This window comes from Lingula anatina, chromosome 6, assembly GCF_051362555.1.
Source record: "Lingula anatina isolate TDL-2025a chromosome 6, LinAna3.0, whole genome shotgun sequence".
Taxonomy (NCBI): Eukaryota; Metazoa; Brachiopoda; class Lingulata; order Lingulida; family Lingulidae; genus Lingula; species Lingula anatina.
In genome coordinates this window covers 9909527-9928967 of record NC_141772.1, presented here as the reverse complement: position 1 = coordinate 9928967, position 19441 = coordinate 9909527, and the positions used below count along the sequence as shown (strand labels likewise).

The following is a 19441-nucleotide window of genomic DNA, read 5'->3' as shown; positions in this document are numbered from 1 at the left end:
AATTATCTTTGTTGATTCATCCTCCAATTTTGACCGTCTTCCAACAGGAAAAATTGGATACCCGTCAATGTAAACTTGAAAATCTGACCGTCTTCCGGAAGACCCAGAAGACGGCCTAAATCCGCCCCTGTTTTTTCAGCAAAAAGGGGGGTTCTTTCGAACCCCCCGAACTCCCCCTGGCTACGGGTCTGCAAGTGATGACATCGATATATTTATTTTAAAAAAACATTATAGAAATGTGCACTGAATGGCCATATAAATATCTGTGGATATCTAGCAAACAAATTCTGTGGTTTCGGTAAAGTATAGTGAAAAGCCCTGTCATCATCCCCCATGGGGTTTTGGCACGTTAAATTTACCTTTAATTTTCGAGTAACATTCAGCTGCAAAGTAGGGCCTATTCCAGTCAAGTGGGTGTTATTTTAATAACCAACCACTTTCATGCTGTTTGCCTTCTTCATTTACTTGTCAACGAGTCAAATTGAAATATTTTACAAAAAGAATTTCAGGATAATGACAAAATGCCTTCACGTACACAACTGTCAGTACACTTTCTTCAAATATGAAATTACAGCGTTTAATGGAAATTCTATAGGTCATGATCTGAAACATGTAGGACGTTTCTTTAAATGATTGAGTATTTCAGACGAAAGAGAAAGTGGGACCACCCAAAAATTGATAATAAAGTAGTATTTTGCCATCGTAATCCAGTGGGCGTCGTCCAAAAACCACACACAGGAAGCCAGATTCAGATTGCTTATTATTGATATTCACCTACACGAAAAACGTGGGCATAAACAATTTACTGCATAGTTGTAGAAATAAAAAAAATGGCAAAATAACGTAAATAAATTAAGTAGGCTCGAACAACCTCAAATATAGGCCTATAAAGTATTTAATAAAATATTGTGGTTAAATGGTGTTTGATAAAACACCTGTATTTATTTTTCAACACCTGCACCAAAAAGTCATTTAACGATATGACACGCAAAGGGGGAAATGGGGGAAAAGGGGACTCATTGCCCGATCTAACCTTAGAATTGAAAGATGAGCTACATGTCATGTGCCACTGCGTAAGATGAACAGCTGAAAGGTTACATTTATGTGCAATAATAGAAAAAAAAATATCACCAACTTTCGGTACATACGCAGGGGCAGATCCAGAGATATATTCTGACAGGCTTCAAAATTTTCTTTGTTGATCCCTCCTTCATTTTTGACCGTCTTCCGACAGAAAAATTTAGTTACCCGTCAATGTAAACTTGAAAATCTGACTGTCTTCCGGAAGACCCAGAAGACGGCCTCAATCTGGCCCTGTATACGTGACAAAGAGAGTTTTTATTTTGCTATGATAACAATTATAAGAAATTAAAACCTTGTGGAATGTGAGGCATTATGAAAAAATTTATTTTCCAAACTCTTAGTGATGCCTTTATTGTTGGGGCAAAATAAGTAATATTAATATAAAAATGTATGGACCTGCACCCTCAGAAACAACGCCTCTAGCTCTGCATCTGCATAAAACAGTCAACTCTAGTTTTAAAGCTTATAATCTTGATCATTTTTAATATTAGAATAATTCCATCCAATTTCGCCAGTGAAGGACTATATGCACGCAAGGTGCGTAACATATAAGGGGGTTTAGAATTTCAAATTATTCTTAACTATAATGTAAAATAATTTAAAAGCCAGGTTCTTAATCAAGAATCTTGGTAGTTGTTTTTGTGCTTATTGTATTAAGTTGTATTTTCTTTTTTTTACATACCTTTTCTGTTGTATTATGAACGAATTGTGCCTAATCACTGTGGAAGTGGTGCATTTGATTTCAATAAAACTATATATCTATCCGCTGGACATGCCTATCTAGCCGTGACCTCTGTCGAATAATAATTAGTAACTAAATCAACGCGTATGACGTACATGTAACAGGTCACAGTAATAAGGCACTGTAAAACACGTGTCTCAGGGAGCATTCAGATTCAGACATCGTACCAGCTGGGTCGATCCAACTCTGCGGAGTTTCTTGCTTAAGTGCAATCAATGTAATCAGCTCAATTGCCTGCCACGCCTCCTCGAGAAGCTGAGGAATAATTAAGCCGAGCGCACACGAAAGTTAGTGAGTATTCTGACTTTACATCAGGATAGTTATCAAAACCATTGATACAAACTCCCTTCCACCTTGTGCTTAAAGGATTCAGTTTGGTGTACTGACACGACATACACACACAAAAATGTACGTTTTGAGCCACATACACTACAGGACCCTGATATGATATTTAAACAAAATTTTAAATGTATGATTTCAAATTTTATGTATTACAGTTTTTGGTTTGCTTAATACCTTACAGAGCACCCATCACTTCAAAAGTTTTAATTTTTTCTTTCTTTCTTTTTACTTTTAATATTCATTTCCTTATGTTTTAGGGGGGTCGTCATGCATGTAAGCCCTTTCCCTTCCCTCAAACCACCAGAATTCTCTTACTTTTTGTCACTCAGTGTCTAGATGAATGCCAGTGGACAGTCGATAAAATAACCTCCTTCATTGTATTTGTAGGTCTCTAACAGATATCTCCACCCACAGACATACTTCTTTCAGCCTCGCACGCCTCTGGAACGTTCGACTAAGGCTTCGTTCACATGCAATGTCTATTTTCTAAATTCTATTTTCTATTCGCGCTATCTTATGATCACGGTCTGTGCACTGAATATCCCGCCGCGTAATTACTGGCAGCGCAAGCCAGTTACTTATAGTAACTTATAGTAACTGGCTCGCGCTGCCAGTAATTACGCGGCGGGATATTCAGAGCACAGACCGTGATCATAAGACATGCCGCAAATAGAAAATAGAATTTAGAAAATAGACATTGCATGTGAACGAAGCCTAAGTTGCGAGGTTCGCCTGGTGCGATGTTGGTGCATTCTTGTTTAGGGAAGAAGATTTTTTCAAAGCCGGGTTTCATCCTGTCGCGTTAAATCTTTACACATTCAAAAAGCATAAGTGAATGATATGGTTGGTAAAATAGTTTCTATGGCTGATATTGGTGTATTGTTAAATCTTACAGTTTAAGCTATAAATAGAACGTGTTTTCTTGCACACTAAAGAATTGATTTATTTGCATGATTTGGATTTTGACCCGGCTATTGTCCGCTCGCACTTTATTTCCACAGAACTGCACTGCCTCTTTATTTCAATTTGAATTCAGGGTTAACTTTCGTCACTTAAGTCAAACATTAGTTGGTATCAACGTCCTAAATACAAAAATAGTTAAAATATATATATATTTAAATAAACGGCGTCGCATTCCGCGTGGAGGCTGACCGTATCATTATCCAGTATCTATATGTTATTACTATACTTTCATCAGTCTGAGACAGTGTATGACATTACTACAAAGTTTGGGTGAATATTATGTTACATATCATACTGTAATCGCGTCCGTCTATGTGGAAACAACTTCTTTAAAAGAAGTTTAATAGTGTGAGGTGTGTTAGAATACCGCCACAACAATTTCAGTGTGTTTATTAGAGGCTCTTTCCACAACGGTGATATTGAAAGCTTTAGGACACTCAATCTCTTCAACACTTCATCACATCATTTTTTTTCTCATATTAATGAGAGAGATGTGCACAGATCGGTTTATATTTGTAGGTCTTAAACAGATAGCTCAGCCTCAGGTATTTTCTTCAACATATACGCACGGCTCTGCTACGTTCGCCAAAGTTGTGGTGTTCGCTTGGTACAATGATGGTGCATTTTAAGGTCGTCCTCTTTTGTATTTTATTTCTTTTGATCGCAAGGTAAATGTTTGTCAAAGTGAGGCGTCAAATATCCGAAGTGTGCCTCACTTAAAGAAATGTAGGGAATGTGTCGCCCTAAAGGAAAAGCTTCAAGGTGTAGAAGTGGTTCACACCCAAGGCTATCTCGTTTAGAGGAGGGGGCTTTTTCAAGGGGGGCGGGGGGTTTCATTCTCATGCGTTAAACCTTGACACGTTCAAAGGCATAAGTTACAGATACGCGTAACTATTGCAAATCTTTTAATTGAATATATACTCTTTTAGTTTTATTTGAAATTGTCACTTTTGTAGAAATTGTATTTTTCTCTAATTTTTTTGGACTGAAATCACAAAACTGACGTTTTTGACCCTCCTCAATTATGCCGTGGTTGGTGTAATCGTTTATTTGCCTAATAGTTGTGTACTATAAAAGCATGCAGTTTAACGTGTCAATAGGACATATTTTCTTTCCCATTAAACTCGTTTTATTTGTATTATATGATCTATTTGTCCTAGTCATTTTGTGCTCGCGTTTTATTTACATTGCCTCTTTATTCCAAATGGAATTTAAGATTAAGTTCCGTCATTGAAGTCAAACGTGTGTTTCTAGGCGTCAACATCGTAAATAAATTTTAAAAATTGACGTCGTATTCCCCGTGGAGGCTAACAGTATCTTTACTATGATGATCTATGATGATCACTCCCCTCGTTAATAAATTTGAGACTGTGTATGACACTACTACAAAGTTTGGGCGAAATTCAAGTTTAACAGGGGCGGATTGAGGCCCTCTTCTCGGTCTTATGGAAGACGGTCAGAATTTTTCAAGTTTACATTGACGGGGATTTAAATTTTCTGTCGGAAGACTGTCAAAAATTGAGGATGGATAAAAAAAGACAATTTGGAAGACTCAAAAAATATCTCTGGATCCGCCCCAGTCTTACACTTTAGGACACACTCAAATTCTTTACCATTTCTTCATGTCTAATTTTTTTAAATCAAAGGAAGAGATACAGGGAAGTATAGACGAGATACATGGAAGTACAGACCTGTTGATTTATTCACGCCCCGTCAGTGTCGGAACTAAGACGTTTGGCGTACGTTCCGCATCTTGACCGACGCCCTGTTTTATTTAAAAAATAAACACTGATGTGGGTGAATAAAATTAATTTCAAGATCGAAATAATTTTATTTATTTAGATTTTCTTGACGGAATATGGTGATTATAAAAACGCAGAGGAAATGTTTTTCGAGAGGACGTGAGACGCACGATTATGCAGAAATAGCCATGACCAAGTTGTCTTCATTTATTCTAAATTCAACTTCGCTGTAGTTGCTTTTAAACGAAACTGATAAATCAAAGAAATATATTACTATTGATTTAAAAAGTCGACTTCAAAACATGATGATGGATTTCGAGTACAATCCAATTTTCTCACTATGGTCTGATCAAGACGACGATCTGAGTTGAGCTCAACGCATCCAACGCACGCGCGCGAAAAGCACTCTTGTTATGACGGCGGCGATTTGCAGTTTCAAACGTTTATTAACCGACTCTTTCCTTTTTGTACATATACATACTGGGATACTTATACTCTAATCTCTTTCTACCGATCACGCGTTCACCTATTTTTTCTAGCACCTTTTGAACTGCAATATTGTCTCATTATTCTATATTATCAGTCGAAAAGTTTTCATTTATAGAAGATCCACATATTTGATCTACCTGTTGACTGTTTCGTCTGTTCACTCTGACAGACTTGGTTACAACAAAATTACCTGGTCAGGTAAAGGTGAACAGATAATTACTTCAATCTTGATTATAACTTGTTAGTCCCGGCCCCAGGGTGGGTTTGAGAATATGAATGTCCTGAAAATTAATTACTTAACTATTAAAGAACGAAAATTGAACCAAATACTGTACACTAATGCACCAAGTACAGGTATGACGGATCCCGTCTTTGCGGCTATATCACATTAACTTCCTTTTCCTTCTTCTCCTATCACACCCTTCCTGCCAAACAAAATCGGCAATAAATGAAGTAGAATACGATCTTTTAATGTAGATTAAGAAACAGGATCAACTGAAGCAGTAGCAAAAGCAGGCTTTCTTTTGACTATTTTCGACCTAATCCTGTATGAAAAAAGACATATGTACACTACATGTATACGACTTAAAGTAAGTTATTAATTGGAATGATTCTAATGACTATGACGAGAATGAAATAAACTTTTCACGAGATGGCCCCAACGCTAGAATTTTCTACATATATTATACGTATGCACGTAACAGACCGAATACAGGAATGAGTATTTTTCAAGGGATTAAGTCCCACAAAAGAATGTACAGTGGATTCGTTGTCATCTCTTACAGACAGTACACTCAAAATAATGTGTGAACCAAGTAACCAAATGTCTTCAGGCCCGTAGCCAGGGGGGGTTCGGGGGGTTCGAAAGAACCACCCTTTTTGCTGGGAAAAGGTCCACTCTGGGTAAAATTTGACCTATAACGCCCTGTATAACCCGCCTAAACGCCCTGTATAACCCGTCAGCGACTGTATTCGCTCTGGGTAAAAGGGCATTACGATATTATTATACCACGGGGTGGGCGAGAAAACCAGCCTTTGAAAAAAATTACACAGGGTGTCCAAGATTCGGTGCTTTGGTTCCTGATTATAGCGGTCAGGTCTTATACAATGTTCTAATTCTTTTTTTTTTATAAATGTCTTCCTGTGACTAACAGAATCAACAAGAGGAAGTCGTTATTTTCTATTGTTCTAGATCTTATAAAAATGCAGCTATCCTGTCCTATCCATATCGGACTCGTTGGGCTTCGATTCTTGTTGGTTCTTAAAACGCCGTCCCTTTTAGCAAGGCTGCGGGTTTATCGTATTATCCTCGAAGTTGGAAAAGTCAAAAGCACTATCATGGAAATCAAAGTGAGTATTTGTGTGAATGCGCATTTGTTTTTCATCAATTGTTCAGTTTAAAATAAGAGAAATATCAAGAAAGGTTACTGTAAATGCTCCAATAGCCCAGCAAGTAAAACCCTGCATAAATACAGACTTCTTGTGACCGACAGCGTTATCTTAAATTTTTTGAAATGTACATTGTTCCCTTGAAAATCTTATAAACGTTATTTTGGGACAATTAAGTCCTAACCCCACATTTAAATTATTTTTTTTCAAATTCTGCCATCACTTCGAGCTCAGTTTTCGCACCGACTCCCGTACCCCGCGGCAATTTAAAACTGGCATGGCGGGTCACAGGCGACGATGTTCGTCAGAAGTCGTCGGAGTAAATTTGAATAATTTTTCTCGACATTAATTCATGACATATAAATCTGTGAAGATATGATCAAAAAGTGTTGCTCTCCCTCAAACAAGGCGTATTTCAAATAACGCTGTATATCAACCATGAACAGTTTAACAATTATTTTGACTTTTAAATCAAGAAGTGGTGTATGTTATGTTACTTGACGTTGAATGAGTGTTTGTCACTTTAAGTCGGCTGGAAAAACGACTTAAAGTCATAATAACTCTTCGTTTTGGCCAAAAATTGGATTTTCCCGGAAAAAAACGGCAATTTTCCCGTACTTACCAATGGTCAACGACCCCATTCCTGCATTCAAAGTTAATCCAGGGTTTTTTTCCTAAACGTCAGTTTTTTTGTTAAAATCTCTTAAGAGATTTTAACTGACGGAGCTCTCTCTGACATCGCATAGTCACTGTTGACCTACTTAAAACCGCGGGAAAAGCAGACAACAACAACACTATATAAGATTCATGAGATATATTCGTCTTTTTGTTAAAAATACATTAATATCCACAATGTGTGCCATTCTGGTCTTTTCGTTATCCGACGCACTGTACAAAAACTTGCAACTTACGTCTGCGTCTGCATTAATGCGTTTGGCGCCATATGTTATTTTGGTCTCGAATGAACGCGAGAATCCGCGTGACACCATTACGTTATTAGCAACGAATGCCTTGATGACCGGGAAATTGGCATCGAAAGCCCTATTGACAAGCACAGATTTTAGTTTTACTACAATAACGGCCGTTTTAGTGGTAAAATACAATAGAATATATTTCCATGCATTGTTTACAATGTATTTCATGCGGAATTTTGAATCTCAAAGGAAGAGCTATTATTGCTTTAAAGTATTAAATTAAGATCAAATAAGTTTATTTAGTTGTATTAGAAAAAAAATATATATATATATATTAAAACGTTGAATATCAATCATGAATAAATTTACAAACACCTTGACCACTGAATCTTAAAATCGGACAATTGTCACATTTTGCTTTTACAGGGATTGTACCTCTTTGCCGTACTAGTTGTCGCAGTAGCCATAGCGTCACCCATGCGACGACACACGCACAGATGTGAAGGTGGTTTTTGGGGGCGACGGGGCACATACAAAAAGGAGGGTGGATTTTGTGTGCCAATAAATCCTAGAGACAATCTTGCCAACACCACGGAGACATACTGCCCATGGTTTATGATCTATGATGAAAAACCTGGCAGGTATGTTTACCATGTCTCTCTCTCTCTCTCTCTCACACACACACACACACACACACACACACACACGGTCTGTCTATACATACATACATACATCAGTGGCGGATTTAGGGGATGATAGGGGGATCCTGACCACCCCCCCTTCAACTTCTAAAAAAAATTCCCGGGAGGCTATAAATCGTTGTCATTTAGAATTTTGACATTTATATAATCTGATATGTCCATATCTAAGTATTTTTGGGTGTTTTATGGTATGTGCTGCAATTATAATGATGTTTTAGAGGTTTTGAAGGACCTTGTGAAAACCAGGAAGTAGTTCGTAATTGACAACTGAATCGTACCGATCTACGACTGCTGTGCAAAGATGTATCTTTTTTTATGCAGCATGTATTTCAAAACAAGTTGTCTGCAAATTAACCATGATTTTGCACCTTCAAGTTCCGTGACACGTTTTCATATCATGTGCTAGCTATTGTTTCAACAAGTATTCTCTTCCCCAAAGCATAAAGATAAAATGTTATCTTACCGTGTTGTTAGAATAACTGCTTTTTTCTCCAAGCCCACGTCTTCATTCCCATTCACCTCCAGCTAAAAATGACCACTCAGCTTTACGTCTTACGCCACTACACGTCACTTCCGGTACAATTCTGACCAATGCTGATCTTCTCCGGTACACTTGATTGTCCCAGCTGAATTATGGTTCGGCATTGCATTAGCCAAAACCCACTCAAATAATCCTGTATCCACCCCTGTACACACAAACATACATACATACATACATACATTACATACATACATACATACATACATACATACATATAAATATATATTCCCTGTTGTACTACTTTCAATATCTTTGCAATATGACTTATTAGGCTAATTGCTTTCAATTCAATGTTGGACTTTCGGTTTCTTCGGAAGAGTTATAAATTTTGAGCTCTTCATTTCTGTTGGACTTATATAGGTAGTTCGCATTGGCACTACACTGTAACTCCACGGGGACTCTCGCTGAGTGCAATCAGGGATTCTTGCTGAATGCAATCAGATCAACAGATTAACACTCCTCTCGTTTTCAACGAACTCGAGTACTTACCCCCTTCTCTGTATTCTGCTCAACGCCAGGGGAAGTGTTAATCTCTCAATTTGATTGCATTCAGCAAAAATCCCTGTGATGTGAGTTCGAACTACCAAGTTCATTGTGAACACACCCTTTGCCTTATTTTCAAACATAGAATTTGAAAATCACGACATAGTGAATTCTAGAAATGATATTTAAATAATATTTTATTCCCTGTAGTTCTATACTCATCAACAATTACAAACCTAGGTCTTGGATCCAACATAATCCTCTTGATCACAGCCTAAAATATATACGTTTTGCCTTCAATAATTGTTGACACGTGTGTTTGAATTTATACAGGCAACCCTACATACTACCGAGGGCACGATGTCTCTCTGAATACTCGCTTGATGGACGCAGCAGTTGCCAGTACGTTAAATACAAGGTCCGTGTAGACAGCAAGTGGGAGAGCATAGAAGCGGGCTGCGCGTTCGCGCCAAGGATTCCCTTTTGGTAGACGTAATGACGGATGTCCAGGCGGTAAAGAACAAAGTTGTAGGTCAACTGGAATCTGAGTTCGTGGGACAAGCAGCAGCAATATTCTGGAATCCGAAGATCGTGTGAAAATAAAGGAACTACAACAACGACTGAATGTAATGAATGTGTTTCTCTAGCAGATTAAAATTGAAAAAAACTCCATATGATAGCGCCTGGTATTTACCTTGCAAATTTTGCCTTTACGAGGCATAATTCATTTCTTAATCATATTTTGAATTTGTATAATTTTTTGATGATATCTTTGATTTATCTAATGTCAATTTTTAACAACGCACTCTATTATCATACATTTATTTGAAATGATTTTAATATCTTAGTTTATATACTATTATAATATTAATATTATATATACTACAATATATTTACTACAATATATATATATATATATATATATATATATATAATATTTTCTATACGTTCTTATATCTGAAAGACGCTTTGATATTTTTGTGGCCGTGATAATTAACATTATAGTATTACTAAATTATATGAAACGAAGCTGTCAACATGAAAAAAACAGTGAATTATTATTATTTTGAAACCTCTACTAATTTAAAAGCCAAAAAAAAGCCAATAAAAAAAATGATTGTATCAAAGTTTATGGTTTATTGCATCAGATATGCTGAGCAAGCACATCTATCACATTCCTTTAATAAAAGGACCTCATTAGCATAAGTGAACAGTCCTAGTTGTCACACCCAGGAGAGTGTGGGTCAGTTAGGTGTGTGCTGCAGAGGAGTGCAGAAGTGCAGAGGTGCAGAAATGCAGTGGCATTATTTATGTATTTACCCAGTAGAGGCATAATGGTAAGATGTTTATGTCAATTTTGTACATAATGTATATTACCAGTATTTCTCTGTTTACATTATATAGTTTTCTTAATTAATAACCAAGTTGATAATTGTATTTTCATAAACTCAGATGTTATGTGAGAAGTAAGTGGTGATACCAACTAGACAAATAAGTAACAATTGTATTTTCTTTGTTTTAGCTACACGACTGTTTCAACGTGAGACTATTTCAAATAAAGCTCAAGTAATATGCCTGTTGTCATTTGCCTCGTCATTTTCTGTGGCCCCTGCGAGCTACAGCTGATGTTACTTTTCATTTAAAAAAACTTGCTGTTTTACAACATTTGTTATGTTTACAACATTTGCTAAATAGATTTTAAAAAGTCGAAAACTAGACACATGGTAATTGCTTTCAATGTTACTATAATTTTCTTAATAATATCATTTTTTGTAACAACTCCAAACGTTTTTTTATACTTAATCAATCATAGGAGCAATTCATCAATCAAAGGAACAATTCCTCTCCATTGCAGTGGTTTTATTCTATCACTATATGATACATAGATTGTCATAATTTACCGTCAATGTTTTTAATTAAACGTATAGGCATTTTCACCCACTCCACTCATAACGGGTGGGCAAATGACAATTTTTTTTAAAACAGGTGGATTCAATGGCCATTTGTGCTGCTGAACACAAATCTGACAATATTTTTTACCAAAGCTAAAGATTTATATTGGTACCTGCTATTTGTTTGTGAAAAAAAGGTGGGAAATGGCTTTTTGGCCATATTTTCACAGTAAAGTACATAAAAATGATGTGTAATATATGTCTTTCTATGTTTTGAGGCTTGCTGAGTTCAAATATTAGCATATTCAAGACATTGGCAATATTGGTAGGGTGACATCTGTAAAAAATATCTTATTTAAAACAAACATATACATACAATACAGACTTCGAGCCTAAGATAAATACAAATAATGGCCATTATGTACATACTGAATTCATGGATAGCAGTTTGGTATAACAACAATGCTGAAAATACCTTCATGGATGTGTACCAAAAAATGTTATGCTGTATAATTTTCCTTTTCTTCAGAACAGGTAAAACTTTGTTAGGTGACGTCAACCTCTTACAACCTCTAAGCTCTTGACCTTGGAATAGCTCTTAGTTTCAGTTGCGTAGTTTAAGAGTACTATCTCACCCCCACCATGAAAGCATCAACAAGAAATACACTGAGACCAAAAGGCACTGTAAAGCCCCCTGTCACACTTATTTGGAATCGGAAGAAATCAAGCAGAATGAGCCGTAATGAAGAATTTTCAAAACTCGTGCCACATTCGTTGGGCAATATATCAAATTGACCTTAATTCCTGTAAGAATACCTCAGAATGCGCTTCGAACCCACCTGGAATGATTCGTGCACTTTTCGGTTGTATTGTATTAGCTCTCAAATGCAGCTCGAATGTAGTTGGAACACATTAGGAATATCGTTAATGCTGTCTAAATATAGTGAGAATATCAGCTATGCAATTTCGAATAAACTAAAGCATTTCTGTCCATCACTTGAGAAGTAAACTGATCCGTTCCACCCAATATATATATAGTCTGCTCTCAGTCGGACGTCATCAGCAGTGGTCCACGCGCGGTGAACGTAGTCCCGTAACAGGTGTTACAATTTACTAGCAGCCACCCAGAACTCATGATGCAATACTGGCATAATCAAATGTAATCAGGAGAGAATTATAGGTATCGTGTATCTGTGTTTATATCTACTTAGGTTGGATTGCATGCATTATTATGACAACAAAGCAGGCATGACACCCGGCGTCACCTGCGAGCTCTATATTTAGTAAAGCAAAAAGGCACCTCCATTTTATACATTGTAGTCGTGTGTTTTACAGTGCGGGTAAACATACAGGTAAAAAGCACCACTGTGCCTGAGGACAGCCATTAATGGAAAATTTCTGCAGAGCTTAGCATTATCTGTTGGATAGAGACATTCATTATCAACAGACGCAATTTAACCAAGACAAGTATAATCTAACCGGTAAGTCAATTAACACTTACCTAAGCAAAATAATAAAGTATATTTCAGATTTGTTTATTATTATTTTTTGTATACTAGATGTGTGTGTGTGTGTGTTATTTTATTCACTGTGATGGCTTAAAGAGATACAAACGTACACAGATTGACCTCTCAGTTAGCCTATATATGTTGGGGTATAAAAACACTAAAACTACGGCATGTTGATGTTCAATATTTGAACTTAACAAACCTTATTTACACGTACATTATTATGAGTAACAGCAGCGTTTTAATGACTAAAACCTGGGGTCCCAACCCAACATAAGGGCTTCTACGTCTATGGCCAAAAAATTGGGGAAAACGTTGGATTTCGTGTGTGAAGAGCACGTCATCGTGCAACTTTTGGAGATCACAGACAGCACGTAGAAATTTTTCGACATGATCAACAGTTGCTGCGTGCGGTCTACAAATTCTCAAAAAAAGGAAAAAGTACAACACTGCGCTTGGGTGGCTACGGTGCGTGCGATGCACGTGGTTAAGACCCATGATACACGTACTTATTTCTTGCTCACTACGTTCTCACTCCTCACTTCCACGCGCCCACCGTGTGGATCGCACGGGTTTCGTGCATGTTGTGCGAGTAGTGGTCACTCTATATATATGCGCAAGGACCGTGAGTTTTAAAGGAGGGGCATGAACGAAAAAGCGTTATTTCTGCCTCTGATGTCAAGTTTTAAAAATGCCTTAAAAGACAACAAAGAGCAAGAGGGGGAGAAAGGGATCGGGGACAAGTCAGGAATCTTTGAACACTGCTGCGGATATAATAATCTCCTCAAACATGCACTGTTTTATGCCCTCCCAAATAATAGAACATCTCAATACGCAAGACTCGCGTGCACAGGACGAGCAACAACCGTAGGAAGTCAACAAGACTACCCTACGTCCATTTGCGTTACTCCTTGTGCGCATAACGTACGTAGTGCACGATGCTTGTACTTTGCATTCACGGGGCGCGCGGAATACGTGCGAAAGCCCGTCAGGCGCAATAGGCACTTCTGGCGTGCGGAGGCTGTGCTTCTCACGTACTTTCGACGCACTTTCTCCTTGCGCACTCATTGCAACCACCAATTACTAGATTCCTTCCCTGCAATCTAGCTACGGCCCAGCCAGACGAGAGGAACCTAAGAAAGTAAGACCTGAAAATCGTGCGTGGATTTGGGACCCAGGCTTAATGCATGTAAAGAGTGCTCAGAACTGTGACCACGCAAGCAAAAGGTGTCATACACACACTGCATACATAACCATATTTACACTATTTTTCCGTGTATTCCTTTTCTTGTAGAATATAATACAACTCAACATGGACAAATCTTGTCGCACGTTATCATAACGAGGTATCGTTTTTTAAATACATGTACATTTATCATTTTTCGTTTCATTTTACTTAATGATTCGCTCAGTTACGATTATGCCCGGTTTTCATACATAGGCGTCAGCACATCCTATAGCAAAACATCAGGCCTGCCGCACACTCTTCGGTTATCAACAGACAATGCTGCAAATTTGCAAGAGCGTGAATACTTATTCTTAGCAATATAAATAATTTGCAGCAATATTGCTGCAAACCAAAAGTTTGAGGCAACAAATTTTCAGTAGTTTGCTAGAAAATTTTTATTGCTACTTGTTGATGTATTACTACACTTCACATTTACATGCTCCAATTAATTGTTGCAAGTGTTACATTCGGTGTGCCTCACATAATTGTATTTGCTACGTTGTGAAATCAGTTTTTAATATACTTTACATGTAAGTTTTATGCCTATCTATTTTAACAATCTTAAGATTGTATTTATAATTAATTTTCAGATTTTAAAAATATAATTTGGATAAAGATACCACAACAGCTCATCTTTAAGAAAACAAAATGACGACAGTACGCCCTGAAACCACGCAAAATATTGAGCCAATTCCTGGACGTCACAATAACCAGGCAATACTGCAAGTTATAAACGAAAAAATATTAGAAAAGACAGACAGGGTAATTACGGCAATTGAGAATCATGAGATTTTTTAACATGGCATTAACATAATATTGTGGTGTAAGGCATGTTTAAATATGAAATCAATATGTTTTAGGTTGAAAATGGTTGTGGTTTAAGGCTTTCAAGATTCATTGGTCCGATCGTGAAAGAAACTTAAATAGCTTTAAATTAGGGGACTTACTAGTCCGAGGGTCAAATATGGCGACCCATTACAAAGCTTGTCGTCCAATCCACTACCTCAGGGAAGTATTCAAGTGGGTCGGCCATATTTGACCCTCGGACTAGTTAGTCCCCTATTCTGAATCGGGCCTCAGCCACTGAATCTCTTGGACAACTCTTTGGTTTGTCTTCTTTTGGCATTGATGGTAAAAAAGTGAATCGTTTCAAAGTGACTAACCGTGCTATTGCCGTAATACATATGATAAAGGCGAAACTAGTGTTTCATGTGATCAAAGGCGAAACTAGTGTTTCATGTTAGAATCACCAATATAAGTTGCCCATATTGACGAGCTTCAATTACTAACATGCTTTTGAAGGCACCATTAGATTTTTTTATTTGAATGACAATCGTATCTCTATTCCATCAGATTAATTGACTTGGTTATGTAAATGTATACGTGGATTAAAGCAAAGAATATGAAACACATTCCTTTTTGGTTAAATTTGGGCTGGTGTCATCTGCAGTAATCAAACATACACATTAATATTCATATTATATTATAAATATTGCAGCGTCCCTTCTATATTGTCAATTTGAATGACATCGTTAACAAGCACAGGCACTGGGTGGAACTGATGCCACGTGTCAAACCCTTCTACGCCGTGAAATGTAACAACACTGAGCCAGTCGTGAAGACCATTGCGGCACTTGGGGCGGGGTTTGACTGCTCCAATAGCGCTGAATTCCAGCAGGTTCTAACCCATGGGGTGGGAACAGATCGGATTATATATGCCCATCCCTGCAAAGATCCCCAAGACATTAAACGTGCCTCAGAACAAGGAGTCGACCTTATGACCTTTGACAACGAGTATGAGTTAGTCAAGATAAAGAATCTCTATCCAGACGCAAGACTTGTGTTACGCATTCACCCGCGAGTTGACAAGACTAGGTATACATTTGGCAAGATGTATGGTTGTGCCCTCGACCAGTGCAATGAACTAATTGTGAGGGCAAAAGAAATGAAACTGACGGTCGTGGGTGTCAGGTAGTTGTTATAGCATTCTATTATTTATAGCTTCTACCTTTACACTAAAAATTTAACCCGGTACATATTTGATGAAGACGAACGTGTTTAATTCTTATTTAATTTGAACATCTTTATCCGCTTTTTTGTATAGGTGAATCTTGATGGTAGGCACACTTTGTTTATAAATTATTACTCTTTTATCTTATTTAGAATTGCTACAGCTTGAAAATTTATCCGCGCTGCCACTTTGATAAACAAAGAGACTAAAATCAACTGTGTAAATTTCTATACTTGATGCGGTATTTCATTTGCTGTGCTTTGGTACCTCACAATATTAACAGAATACTTAACTTTTTCTTAAGTTTCCATATCGGTGACACCTGTTTTGATTCCATGGCCTACCAAAACACCATACGATTGTGCCATGAGATCTTTGATGAAGCCAAAGCCATTGGCTACAACTTCAGTTTACTGGACATCGGTGGAGGGTTCCCCGGTTATGCAGTCAAAGGAAAACCAACATTTGCTGATGTTGCCAAAGACATAAACACTGCTCTGGACGAATATTTCCCCAAGGAAGAAAATGTTGTTGTCATTGCTGAACCTGGAACATACTACGTGCAGTCGGCCTTCACCTTGGCACTTAGAGTTATCGGTAAACGAGTTTTACGCTCGGCAGCCTCGGACATGGTACGTGTATTTAAATCTGTTTATTCTTTGTTTTTATACAATTTACATGTTTATGTGTATGTACATGATGCATCTATCAATCTGTCTGTGTGTCTGTGGCTGCTTCATTTCATATAATATAATTTGAGTTCTCATTTTTCCTGCAACCCGAACAGGACCACGAACAGTCGTTCTTGTACTACCTCAATGACGGGATTCATGGGTCATTCTTTTTCACAGTGCTGGTTGACAAAGCGATTCCAGGTTTTCGTGTTATTAAGGTATGTAGTAAGTTTTTAGACAGTTAATAAACAGCCTTAGTATGGGGTTTCACTTTTTTAGGTTTAAGTATGGTTTCATTGGGTAAATATTTAGTTAACAAATGTCAAAGGGCATGTTTTAACATATCATCCACCCAAAGAGTACGTCTGAATAAAAAAGGATAGTCTTGCCAATGCTTAGACATAGCCACAAGAATCCAATTTCTTTCAATTTCAGAGGAATAATAATTGTAAATAATCAAAACTATTATGTTTTTATGTTCTTCTATTATGTTCAAGTATTGAAGTGGAAAGAGATTTGGTTATACACATTTCGCTTTTCAGATCTTTTATCTCGTTCATTCATGAGAGGTTATAAAGTCGCTCATTACATGTACCTCTGTATTTTTAAGGTTTTAGCATCTATGCTTTACTGATATAAATCTGTCGCCATGTTAGTTTTGGCATTCTTGGTTGTTTTCAACGTGATTTCAGATGATCCTGTACAAACAGCCATCAACGTCGTTTGTCGTTGCCGTGCACTTTTCATTGTTAACGCAATAAATAGATAAGCGTGTACATAACGTATTATTATATATCAAACTTATTCATAGTACCAAAGTACAGGCCAAGGTTGAATAGCGGCTTTATTGATCGATGATTTCCTTAAAGTTATGCAGTTTTTGTGAATGTTTCATTTATTCATTGGTATTTTCAAAGTATTACTTTGAAGGCCCATCAACTTGAAAACGAGTGTTAATGCATTTTTGAATATTCTGTAGTACATATAATTAAATTTAATGGTAATTATTCTGTTCAGCATTATGTAATAGTGCATCAAAATTGACAGAAACCCTATTCATTGCACTATAATTATTATTAACACCATAAAGAAAAATCCATGATATTTATTGTACGCAAACTTACAAGAACGATTTCAAGGATAGGAATACATCTTGACTTTGAAATCCGGTCTGATGGGTTATTTTCTCCATAAGTTATGAAATTTTCATTGCTTGTTTGTTTCAGGAAAATAAAAATTCTAATACCGCGTCTTACTTATGGAAGTAGATATTATTATTTCAGACGGTAAAGAATATACATTCTTAAACACTGCTAATTGTTTAAACATACAAAGCCTTGTAGGCAATTAGCAGGGTTTGGGGCTGGATATTTCTTAAATCATAAAAGATAGACATATAAGCAAGGCTCAAGTTGCACAGAAACTCATTAGTAAAGAAGTTGATTCTGACACTGAACATGGTCTTTGGCCCATTTTCAAGGTCAGACTGGAAATTTGACAATGACAGTTTTGAAAAATTCCTTGTAGGGATTGGTAATTGGATTTCCAATTCATATTAAATTTTTTTCTTTATATTTGCTCAAATAATTATGTTGGGCTATAATAGTGGCTCTTTTTAAAAAACCATCTTCTTTTTTTATCATTTTTTATGAATTTTTCATTCGTTACAAATGTTCAAGGTTTTAAGGCTGCATGAATTTCTCCTAAACTTTTGTACATTTGACAGCTTTGCTGCCCTGTTCATCTACACCCTTTGCTATACATATATAGGCTACAAAAGTCCTACAAAATTGTTCAGTGGCGATGGATATATAGATATAAACGAGTTAATTCACGACATACGTATAATCAATTGTGTAATATTGCAGGACCAAAAACAAATGCCGGTCTATCAATGCACCGTGTGGGGTCCAACACTCGACCCCATTGACTGCCTGGCAAACGACATCCAACTGCCCGAACTGGACATCGGAGACTGGTTGTACGTGCCTAACATGGGGGCGTACACTATCGTAGCAGTAACCTCCTTCAACGGGACAGCCCGACCGGATTTATTTTACCTTGCATCTGGTGAAATCCCCTCTGAAATTGGCGTTTAAGACTAGGCAGCTTAAATGATATCATCATATTTACATGGAAACAATAAGTTCACATTAGCAAAAATCGCTTATGGCTACATTCAAGTTTAACACTCAAACCATTCACTCAAATATTTTTTTCCTGCAGTTTTACATATTTGGAAGGCGCACATCTTTACAAATCATGTTAAAGATCCATGTGAAGTCATTTTTGCCACAAAAGCCAACCAAATGCCAGTATATAGTTTCAAATAGTATAGCTAAGAGAATTACCAAAGGACATTGTTTAATATTACCCAAAAAAAAAATGATATTTAAACAGATTTGTCTGCTAGATTTCTATGCTGTATATATGGGGCATAAAAGTAGGTCAGATAAGTAGGTTAAATTTCTGACCAAAAATTTAAAGAGAGGAGCAGTCTAAAGCTCTTTTCTGGATGATTGGGTGATTTATTCAGTTTATCCCTTGGCATGTTGAATTTATTTGAGTTGTACAAGAAACTAGTAAAAGTGGTTTATATGTGTAACAACTGTACTGGGAATCCACGCTCCATCGTTCATGTGTACCTTTAAAACGTGATTTTTTCCTAAATCGTTCTAATGCATATGGGTCTCTGTAGTTTGTATATATTATTTCCCCTCTTTGAAATCCTTTCTGTAA

The 19441-nt window shown here is 36.9% G+C and overlaps 1 protein-coding gene across 3 annotated transcripts; it reads left to right on the top strand.

Moving 5' to 3' along the window:
* The first annotated feature begins 10533 nt into the window (after nucleotides 1-10533).
* On the top strand, nucleotides 10534-18802 carry LOC106159575 (antizyme inhibitor 2-like). 3 transcript variants are annotated; one of them, XM_087016374.1, is made up of 7 exons: nucleotides 10534-10726; nucleotides 12617-12762; nucleotides 14608-14779; nucleotides 15516-15988; nucleotides 16333-16660; nucleotides 16816-16920; nucleotides 18571-18802. In XM_087016374.1, exons 3-7 carry the CDS (start codon nucleotides 14666-14668, stop codon nucleotides 18799-18801), a joined length of 1251 nt encoding a protein of 416 aa, XP_086872500.1. In that variant the 5' UTR covers nucleotides 10534-10726; nucleotides 12617-12762; nucleotides 14608-14665; the 3' UTR covers nucleotide 18802. The 3 variants fall into 3 exon arrangements, with proteins under 3 accessions (XP_086872500.1, XP_013391340.2, XP_086872501.1); XM_013535886.2 differs by lacking the exon at nucleotides 10534-10726 and having other exon boundaries at nucleotides 12308-12762; XM_087016375.1 differs by lacking the exons at nucleotides 10534-10726; nucleotides 12617-12762 and adding an exon at nucleotides 13221-13930.
* Nucleotides 18803-19441: the final 639 nt, after the last annotated feature.